This window comes from Phoxinus phoxinus (genome assembly GCF_949152265.1).
Source record: "Phoxinus phoxinus genome assembly, chromosome: 8".
NCBI classification, from domain to species: Eukaryota; Metazoa; Chordata; class Actinopteri; order Cypriniformes; family Leuciscidae; genus Phoxinus; species Phoxinus phoxinus.
This window is the reverse complement of record NC_136883.1, coordinates 22,874,587-22,885,918: the sequence shown is the minus strand read 5'-3', so window position 1 is coordinate 22,885,918 and position 11,332 is coordinate 22,874,587. Positions and strand designations below refer to the sequence as shown.

Here is an 11,332-nt window from a genome sequence, read left to right as displayed (position 1 = left end):
TCACGTCTCGAGCTCAAGTCCTCCACCAACGACAGCAAGTGTGTTATTTCCTATCCAACACAAAGATTATGAACATGTGAACTCATGGAGGTTTTTTTAGAGCTGATTTTCAACAGAACTGAATTCTTGCAATTGCATCACTGATTCTGTTATTTTCCTGTTTATTACTGTGAAGCCGCTCTGAAACAATCTGTATTGTATAAAGCGCTATATAAATGAAGCTGACTTGACTATAACAAGAACATTACAATGAACAAAACATTTGAAAACCTCACTACAAATACTCCAGAACTGAAGATAATTGACAATAATCCTACTCTGTCTGTTACACTTCCTCACACCTGAAATCACTGATCGAGTGAATCTCCTGAACATCTCCTGAACTTCTCCTGATCATTTCTAATCCATTCATGTTGTAACATCTGCTCTAACGTCGGGCGTTTAGTTGGATCCAGGGTTAGGCACTGGCTAATCAGATCACTGCATTCTGTACACATTTTATTAAGGAGAGAGCTGGTTAGTCATGACCATGTGACACGAATAGTGGCATCTATGAAAACAGCATCTGAAACATGATTAATATAAGGTAAAGTGTTATTTATCTTTCTTTAAAGGTGAAGTATGTATTTTCTGTGGCACTGAGCGGAATAACAAAAATATAGCATATTATCAAACAACCAAACGCCCCTTTCGCTTGTCGCGCTTCCCTCAACTCAAACATCACAAACGCAGCTCTTACTGGTTCTTCTGAAGGCATGTGTCCAACATATGAGGAATCATTTTAGCTGTGTTGCATTTGTCTTTATAAACATTGGTCTTTATGAACATTTGTGTTTCTGAACGGGTGCATGATGATGCTGTATGTTATTGAAGCGTCCTTTATAGCGTGTTGCATCTCAATGCCCCATTCGCTTTGACGCGTTCATGACCTGTTTAAACTTTAAAGGTATAAATGCAGTGAATTTTGGCTTTCACTTCTGTGACTAAAGCTGAATATCTTTTCCCATGGTCCCACAGCGGCTAAACACCCTCAGTAGCCACGCCCCCAAGCACACGCTATAGGTTGAGCTGGAAAGACATTGGGAGGCTCAATGTTTACACTTTTGTGGGAGATAAACCCATAAATGACATACTAATAGTAATCGATGAACAATAAACTGGGAGAAGAGAATGTATTTTAACATAAATCGTACATACTTCACCTTTAACTCTTTCTGTACGGAGCCTCTGCTTTATGTGTGTGTTTATCAATGTTATCAATATTATTCACGCACCTTTGGATAAGTTGGAGTTCTGAAATGTAACTTTGGCTTCTGTGATTTCCAATGTATTGAGAAAAGGACGACATGCGTTCACCATCTCGTACAACATCACTCCTAGAGCCCAGACATTTGTTGGTACGGCGTGGAATCGAGGTTCAGTGTGGACTTCAGGTGGGCAGTAATCCAGTACTCCTGTAAGCAAGATATTCGCACATTGTTGAGCAATTTTTTTTAAAGCATCAAATAATCAGTAAGTCGCTACATTCAGGTTTTCACACTCCAAAAATGCTCACCAACGTATATGTCACTCTCGTAGCCGTCAGCACTAAGTAGGTGACCGCTGCCAAAGTCTATCAGCTTGAGCTGTAACATGTTTTTCCTCAACAGGAAATTCTGCGCATGAACATCACTATGAAAAACGCCGCGCTCAATGCAGTGTTGAACTGCCAGCACAGCCTGTCGCATGATGATGCGTGCTGTTGTTTCATGTAGTTGAGGATTACGAGTGATGAAGTCCAGCAAGCTCTCGCACGGTTCAGGGAACTCCATTATGAGAGTGAATTTTCGAGGGTGTTCAAACCAATCGTACAGCTGTATGACGTAGGGGCTTATGGGTTCTTGCCTCATCTTTAGCAGCAGCGCCACTTCCGTAATGAGAGGTTTGGGATGACCAGGCTAGAGAAAAGTAGTAGACAGAAGGTTAGCTGGGTAAAAATCTGAAGAAAACATCATTTTAAAATGGACTTTTCTTTTATCTTTGTAGATATAATCAACGGAGCCTTTCCAGGCTTATTTGTCTATTATATTTACAGCGAATGCGTCACACAGGTGTATTGAGACTACAGAAATCAGCACTTAAACAACACATACACATTTAGCTTTTGACCAACTTACAATAGCAAGATAAAGATCGACGTAAGTCTTGCGCATCCGCTTGATGGCCACCTGCAAAAACACACACAAAAAAACAGCATTCAATAACAGTAACAGTATTTAAGCGCCTGACTTTGCACATAACATTTACGATTTGAGCATCTGAGTATTAAACCAAATACTTGATACAATTCAGCAAGATTGCTTTACCTTTTTGCCATCAAATTTCCGTGTTCCCTCAAACACTCTTCCGAATCCTCCGGATCCAATCATCTCTCCCACGTTATAGAGAGTCTCAAAGGACCCTAAAAAACAAATCAGAAAAATATGACAAATATATGAGCTTGCTAGATCCTTTGTTTTAATTTAAAAATATCAGTGCTGGTTGTGTCGAGAAAATCATTTTTGAAAACAAGTCTATCTTTAGTGGAAAACAATACGATAATACTGTTTAAAACAATGTTGGAGAAATAATGTGTGTAGATTTACCATTATTTGGCTTGACGGCGGAGTGATCGGGGTCAGGTGATGAAGGATCAGGATCAGGATCCAGATCCGCTGGAGGAACAAAAGGCACCACATCATCCACAGCAAAACAGCAGAGGAACGGATACTTCACAGCCTTCCACATCCTGTTGAGCAAAGAACCAGATCCTCTCCTCCTCTTAGGTTTTTCTGAAATGAAGAAAAACAATTGAATTATTAGAAACATCTCTGACGTCAAATTAAGCAAAGATATGATGACATAACTTACATTTGACTGTTAAATTCTAATCTGTAATGTTACAAATCCGAAGAAAATCTCAGCAACATTTTGCAGAGCAACAGTAAATGTGATTGGACACAAACATGATAAAAACTATACTAATAGCAACATCTCTATCTGTACACTTCACAGTCTCCAGCCTTATTTCAGTCTCACCTGTCGAGCTCTTGTTCACCGGTGGCGGTGGTTCCATACGGACATTTGAAGTTGGGTTGATGGGAACTTGACCAGGCAGCGGAGGGCACATAAACTCTTCAAAGCTGTTGGTCCTGGACAATCTCCTGTTGCCGCCACTGCCCTGTTCATATTGGCTTTTCGATCTATCGCCACTCCGCTTCCTCTGGACGATGTACGAGCCTTTGCTGCTGAAGCTCTTCAACCCACATAACCACCTCTTCACATTTCCCACAGAGGGGGACGAAGATGACGTGGACATGATGCCCGGTGAAGAATCTGGGAAACATTTTGAATAATATTACAATTTGGTCACATCAAATTGTTACTCAACTTCCTTTTTTGAATGATAAATTACTTATTAACTGAGCCATAACTTCTTCAATAAAAGCCTATCCTGACCTCTGTGACAGCGTTTCGATGAAGTGGACGGACGTCCATCATCTGGGCTCTGCAACTCCCTCTTGCTGTCAGTCTGATCTGTGGACACAGAAAAAGAAAACTCAGAAGACTGAGGGGTGAAATATCCTGGAAGCTCCTGGATCAGTGTCGGGGTCGGGTCTGGCAGCGGATCGTGATCACGATGATCAGGACCGGGTGTCCAAACAGCTGTACCATAGCTGTAGCTGGAGCGGCCTGAGCCTGGAATATTTCAGACATCACATAGTTAGAAATGTTTTAATAATAATCAATAATGTCAGTGGTCAATTACAAATTGTTACTATAGTTACTCAAATTTAAAAGTTTATTTTAAATGCAAGGAATCAAATACATGTGATAATTTAGCTGGTAAAATTGATCAAATGGCCGGGTTACCTTCAGATTAATTTAGTCAATAATTGTACAACATCATACCATAACATACCATAAACAAATGAAAAACTAAAGCACTCACCTCCTCTTTCACCCATGAGAGCCTGAGACATCTTCCTGCAACCTAAAATCAAAACAATACAAAAATACAATACAAAATACAATACAATAAAATACTAACGTTACCCTTCTCAGAAATACTCCTCCCCCCAAAAATAAAATAAAAAATAAAACAAAAACAAAAAAAGTAAAACTCCAAACACCTTCTAACAAAATAACAATAAACAAAAGTATCCTCGGAAATAATATAAACTTTAAAAAATATAACTTATGGATAAAATATAAAGGATATATCCTCCGATGTTCTTCTATAAAGTCTCCTCTCAGAAATCCTCCGAACAGTTTTAAAATCTCAAGATCGATCGCACAGAAACTCTGCAAAAGTTTGTCAATTCGCCTCCTCTCAACCAACAAACAGCGCTCGGTTCGAGTGTGTTTCACAACGCGTCGCTATAGCAACAACAATTTAAATCACTCATTTCCAGTCAGAATTCATAACACGCAAACTAAAATTCAAATCACTCATATGCAGTCAGAAATCATAACACACGTCGCTATAGCAACTACAATTCCAATCACTCAAATGCAGGCATGCACGTGCATGAGCACAGCGCGAGCTCTGAACACATTTATTGAATAGTTACAAACTTAATTTTTACGTTTTCTTTAATAATACATATGAGATTTATTCTTTTTGAACAGTTATTTGTTTTGACACGTTTTCAAAACTATGTCCCAAAACTATTGAAAGGGGGCGTTCTTTTTTTCAAAAAGTGGACCTTTTTGCAGTTTTTCTCCTCCTTTTGTATTTAATTATGAGGTTCAAATACTTCATTTTGGTGACCTTTTATGCACTAATTTGTGCTGGATTAGCTTGTCTGCTGGTATCTTAACGAGCACGTTTTTTGATGCATCTAAAATATTTACTGCATTGTTGTCAAATTGCTTCCTCATGTAACACCTTTGTCAGTCCATACACAGTTCATAAGTTTAAAGACCACACTAACAACAGAATAGATTTAATGAATTTTACTGAAATATTAATTTCATTATGATTAACTATAACTAATAATTCCAGAAAATGTACCTCAAGCGGTATGCTTTGAAGTTCTCAGAGGAATAAGACACACCGAAGGAGAAGCATTTCCACTGGCTCCAGTCTGCCGGTATTGGCCAATCACAAAAGTCGATATTGCACAGCCAATATCACTGAATATCCCACTATATTTTATTATTATAATAATTACGCTACGTTTATATGGCTATTATATTGTAGACTATTGAGTGGATTAAATATATAAATCCTTTTAATAAAAAAAAAATATATATAGAACATCTGTTGAGAGAAAATAAAATAAAACATGTAATTTTATGGTGTTACCACTAGATGCTGTATAGCTCTGTTTTGCACTATTGATGTTCTTATTTTTTTAAGACCGAAGAGCAAAAGTGTGATTATTTTTTTGACCACTTAGCCTGCTCGAATCATGCCCACAATTTTTGTGTGTGTTCACATTCCAAATGCCATAAAAGTCATTTTTTCTTTCCTTTTAATTACATTTAACTTTAAGGTGCAGCTATAATTTTTCAATTTAAATATTGTTGATATGTGTTATTTGCAAGGTATATACCAATAAATATTTTGAGATCATGCACTATCATGCAAATTTCCTTTCAGTTAAAAGTGGGACCAGGCGGTCTGGTAAAGTGGGCCATCTCTAATTTATCCAAAATCATCCTGACCTGCATCTTAATTAAAAACACATGATTTATTAACACATATAATAAAACATATTCAACAATCATATTTAACATACCCTAAAGTATAACCTAGGCTAGGAGTACAATTAATGAGTTCACTGTCTTAGTGCATGTGTAAATCTGTTGACATTAAAATTTGATGGAATCTGAATATCAGAAATCAGAATATGGATGAAAATTAACAACATTAAAAATGGTACTATAACATGCAACAACAAGTAGGCTACAAAAATAAGAACATTTAAAGTGGTAACTATATTGTAAAACTAGTTTATGTTTTCTCTAAACACTTTAAATTAACTTAAATTGTGTCCATATTTTATAGTTTTATATTCTGCATCTACATTTTGCTCCTTATCCTTCACTCCACAGATTGAACAATCTTAGGGTACACATATATACACACACACGTATAAGCAATAAGGTACGAGAGGCTGTGCTGTATCGTGAATAAGTCACGGCTGAACGGCGTTGATCCTCTCCTGATCTCACAGCACAACATCCCACTATTTTCCTCTATATATTGGAGGCAACAAGTCATTTTCAAAAGAACAGTGACATCTCTGACTCATTAAACAACAGGAAAAAACTTAAGGACTGAACACACCAGAGCCATAATAGTTTTATTCAATTATATCTTATAATGTACAATTTTGATTTGTCCTCAGGCAAACACATATACAAAATAATAGCAATAAAAGTCAGTCCACACAGGAACAGAGCAGCCCACCTCATATCCAGACCAGTCATCTGTACATTCAAGTGTCAGTCCACGGTGAGCACGCTTCTGCCCTGAAATATCTCTTTCTCTTTATGATTAACTGGCATTGCACATGCAAGAGAACTGGGCCGGCCTCACAGAAGTCCGATCCAAACATTTGGATTCAAAATCATACATTGTGGCACATGAAAGCAAACAAACGTTTCCAGCATTTGACATGATTGTAAAGCGACCAGTAGCACATGACATGAAGTGCCTAATTTGAAACCAGTATTTAAAATCCTGAACTGCATGTCGGTGTGAGTGCATCAGTAGTTCATTCCTTTATTTAAATATAAAACATGGCCATTTAGAGTGGTTGACACCTTTACACACTCTTGGAGAACAGAAAACGCATTTTGTAGACCCTTCTGAATTTTGTAGCTGCCTTCGCCACACATGGACAAAATGGAATGTGACACATAGAAACATGGCAGACGACCTTTCTGAAAGGCTTCCGATGGAGGGATTTAAAAAATAATAAAAATTCTGAAATAAAAGAAAATATTGGCCATTTACAGGGGCTAAAATATAACACATGGGAGAACTAACCAATCAGGTCATGTTATACGTGTCTAGATTTGAACTTCTTGGAGATTTGGTTGGTAGTTGATGGCATGGTTCACATTAAGACTCATTTACTTGAGTTTGTTGGTGTGTGTATGTTGGTTCACGTTCCTTCACCGTTGGAGGTCTGTGTGGCGGCTGACTGTGGATGTACCGAAGCCGCCTCGACTTCAGATTCTCGAACAAAGATGACGGCATCCCCACTGACGTTGATTAGGCACTGCGCCTGTAAAGTATGTGCAACACCAGCATAAATGATTAGCAACAGCAAACATGATTGGTTGTGTGTATGGATGAGTGTGTGTGTGTATTAACCTGGTTCTTGTTAGGGTTCTCCATAAACACACACTCCTTCATGCTGTAGGAGACGACAGCATTCCCTCCCAGAGCAGCGACGTGGGCGCGAACCATCGCAAATACTTCAGCTATGAACGTATGCAGAAAGCCGCTCACACCTCCCTCCTAAAACACAATAATAATACTAAGACAATATACAACAATAAATTATATATTTATTTATACAAATATTAATTTATTACTATTAATGTTAATATTTGTACCATTTAATACAATCCTTTTTAATTAACTTTAATAATTTTAATATTATACAAAATATATTTAATATTATTATCACATATATTATATTACTTATATTATCATTTTAATAATGCTAAATAATTGTATAATATTAATACTGTAAAAACGATATAAAAAGTATTATTCATAATGCTAATAAAACAAACAACAAATAATATTAATATATTTTTTTTTTTAAATTTATATTTCATTCCATTAATGTTAATAATTGTAATTTAATTAACATTATCCAAAATATTTAAAATTAACTATTTTAGAGTAATATTTAGTTACTTTTGAAAGCATTCATATTATACAAATATTTTATATTAATATGAAATTAACAATAACAATACTTGTTAGTTATCACTATTTATAATTTCACTATTATATACTATATTTATTATATTAACTATTTGTTAATAATTGTCATTTTAAAAGCATGAATATAAAACATTTTATATTCATGCTTTTAAAATTACATTATTCATGCTTTGAATTGTATTATTGTAATGATTATTAATTTTATATGAAAATATATAAATTCATTTAAATAGCATTCATATTGTACAAAATATTTAATATTAATTTTGTATTAACAATAGGGGCTTTCGCACCAGAGGAACCTTTTCAAAGTTCCTAAAACTATTGGCAAAAAGTATTGATTTTGCCGTGTTCGCACCGCAGGAACTAGGAACGAATTTAGTTCTAGGAACTCCTTGTGGATGAACTAGTTTAGCTCCTACTTCAGAGTAGGGTTTAAAACCAGCACTATAGGAAATATCCGTGACGTTAGTGTTCGCTGATTGGCCGAACACACGTGAAACACCAATACACGCCATTTAAAAAAAAAGCTGTGTAAACACACAGATTATAGCCTATATATTTACTCCAGAAACTAACTCTGCGAACATGGAAAACAGTGATAGGTGGGCCTCTTAACCTTTACGCGAAGGAGAAAATCCAACCCCAGCTAGCAACACTGGACATAATCCACACAGCATACGCTAATGCTCTGGCGTTCTCAGTCAAAATAAATGTCCGCCACGTCGTCAAAATAAAAGTCACAACAAGCGCGTCTTACGTCACTTCAGAGTTCCAACTGGCGGTGCGAATGTAACCAGGAAAATGTTCCTAAGGGAACCATTAGTTCTCGGGGAACCACATTGGTGGCTAGTTCCTAGAACTACCCGGTGCGAAAGCCCCTAAAAACAGTAATACTAGTAATAATAATAATCTTCATCATCATAACCAAATTTCTTCGGGTGAAGTGGGTAGTAAAAAACAGTGAGACTGCTACCTCTTTCAGTGAGGTGGTCTCTCTAATGAAGAACATGTTGATGATGCCAAGGTATTTTATGATCTTTGCGCCAGGAATGAAAGAGAGCGGGGTCATTCTGACCACTGCGACAGAACTGCCCGAGTAGGAGCGATTCGACCGAAGAGAACGAGAGCGGCCTTCGGGCAACGGGCTGGCCTTCTCCAGAGATGATGCTGTTGAGAGTGAGAGAGCGAGAGAGCAAGAGGGGTAGAGAGAAAGAGAGAAAAGAAAGAGGGGGGTGGGAAGATACCAGACATGGCCTTCAGAGGGCGCTGTACAAGACCAACGCATGTGACGAGACAAACATAGTGTGACCGAGGAAAAAAGACATATGTGTATTTGTGTGTTGCTGATCAGCGGCGTGTGACCAAAGCAAAGCAAAGGCACTGCACCATGCAAATAAACACCATGCAAATACAGAGAGACAGAGGAGGAGAGAAAGAATGAATGCACGCATGTTGATTCTGCCTTGATAAATCAGAAAAAGATTAGCTTTGAGAAGGGAGGACACTTTTTTCCCCATCAAGAGTGTGAAAGAGCTCAAAATCTCAAAGCTGTAAAACATCATACATGACGCTGCATCATCACAACTGTTATACAGAGCACGAATGTGCATGCAGCTCCAAGACATCGCTCAAACTATCGGTCAGTGGACTCAATTAGGGCTGGGCGATATATATTGAATATTCATACGGTTTTGGTGGTGATATACAATAAAACAATATAGAAAACACAGCATTGATTTTGTGAATGCATTAAGACAGAAATGTTTTAATAGCATCGCTGATTAGAACAGTCAGTTCTGTCCCATTCATTTTTGTGAGTCAGATCAAAATGCCAGAAGAACTTGTTTCAAATTCTAACTCTTTTTTTGATTCATGAAAATGACAAATACATTTTTTTAATGAAATCATAAATGTATGTATATGTAATAACTAACCGATGAATTTCCATAATTTTGTCATGACTTTGATCATTCGAAGTGGGTATTTTATAAAAAATAAAAAACAGAGCAACTTTTCTACCCAAATATTTATTTTTAAAAAGAAGCACAAAACTAAAAATGTAGGACTACAGAAATGTTAATGACTACATCATGACTATTTTTGATATTAAGATTTGAATAATGTCTATGATTTTTCCAGGCCAGGAAATCACACTTCTGGAGTTTGCTGATATTTCCAAGTTGACCAGGGCTGTGAGAATCCTGTGTTGCAACAGTCTATAAAATTAAACATGATATGATACACACATTAACCTGGTGCTCATTTAGTGAAAAACAGTGTGTAAAACATGCCATGATTATTTTACACTAAATGTGCTTCAGTTTTTACATTAAACATTTTGAATCTTCTTGACTTCAGTAGCATATATCATCAGAATAACCAGATTTTTTTAGTTAAAACGCCCAACCCTAAACTGTACAAACTTTAAAGCCAAACTTATGATGCATTTATGCATCATATGCGACAGAGGCAGTCTGTGATGTGCTTTTATCTATACACATCTCATCAGCCAGCTCAAATATGAAATCACTGTGGCAAAACTGAAAGAATGATGGTCTTCTTCATCACAGTTGCTTACTAGGACTCAACCTCAACTTTCACACTCTGTCAGTCAAGTTCAGATACGATCGGATCGGCGTATGGCAGCAAGACTCGTCCTCCTTTAGATGCAGGGCATGGGAGTGTGTGTGTAAGGATGCGTGTAGGAGTATAGACTGTAGCCAGAGTAGATGCCATTTTAAATTTAACAAAATATAAATTAGATTTTTTTAAACGTGGCTTTGGATCAATATATGATAAAGCGTTGTGCCTTGGTCTTGATCATAGCTGGCGAAAGGTTGTAAAAACAGCTTTAAACAAATTGCCCACAAGATACACTGCCTGGCCAACAAAACAAAACAAAAGTTGCTATTTGGATTTAAATAGGCAAATGCTTAAGTGTCTATGATTCGATCGATCATGTTATATGTTTGGCAACAGTTCTTCTAACCCTAATTGATGGAGTGTGTAGCTTTTCATTTTTTTAAACAACCATGTAGGAAGACAGTGGATGACAATGTCAAGATTCATCAGGCTCAAATTGTGAAATAATGGTTGGGAGGGAGCATGAAGAATCATTTTCACACATGAATTGAGTTCAGACCTTAAATTCACTGAAAGCCTTTGGGATGTGCTGGAATTAGACTTCACAGTGTGCTTGACTCAATACAAGATCTTGACCAAAAGTTGATGCATCTCTTGATGGAGATAAATGTTGTGATGTTGTTTCCAAAGTCTTTTCATGAATTAAAGGTTTTGGACTCAGAGGTGCCAATTCATGTGTGAAAATGATTCTTCATGCTCCCTCCCAACCATTCTTGAACAATTTGAGCCTGATGAATCTTTACATTGTCA

General features: G+C 36.9%; 2 protein-coding genes across 11 annotated transcripts in view; both read right to left on the bottom strand.

Moving 5' to 3' along the window:
- LOC307002406 (uncharacterized protein) lies at positions 1–5,050 on the bottom strand (the record flags this gene model as incomplete). Its single annotated transcript, XM_079619988.1, has 9 exons — positions 3,971–5,050; positions 3,478–3,717; positions 3,058–3,354; positions 2,625–2,810; positions 2,346–2,440; positions 2,157–2,207; positions 1,556–1,937; positions 1,275–1,454; positions 1–50 (listed from the first exon to the last, which is right to left on the bottom strand). Exons 1-9 carry the CDS (start codon positions 3,999–4,001, stop codon positions 1–3), a joined length of 1,512 nt encoding a protein of 503 aa, XP_079476114.1. The 5' UTR covers positions 4,002–5,050.
- A 1,265-nt stretch (positions 5,051–6,315) lies between these two features.
- c2cd5 (C2 calcium dependent domain containing 5) overlaps positions 6,316–11,332 on the bottom strand; it is a 53,065-nt gene continuing 48,048 nt past the window's right edge. For all 10 annotated transcript variants that reach the window (XR_013798476.1, XM_079620029.1, XM_079620032.1 and 7 more), the window contains 3 exons: positions 8,913–9,106; positions 7,352–7,498; positions 6,316–7,262 (listed from right to left, as the gene is read on the bottom strand). Coding sequence is in view for 9 of the 10 variants with exons in the window: in XM_079620029.1 (XP_079476155.1) it covers positions 7,140–7,262; positions 7,352–7,498; positions 8,913–9,106 (464 nt within the window). In the remaining variant the exon portion in view is untranslated. The remainder of the gene's footprint in view (positions 7,263–7,351; positions 7,499–8,912; positions 9,107–11,332) is intronic.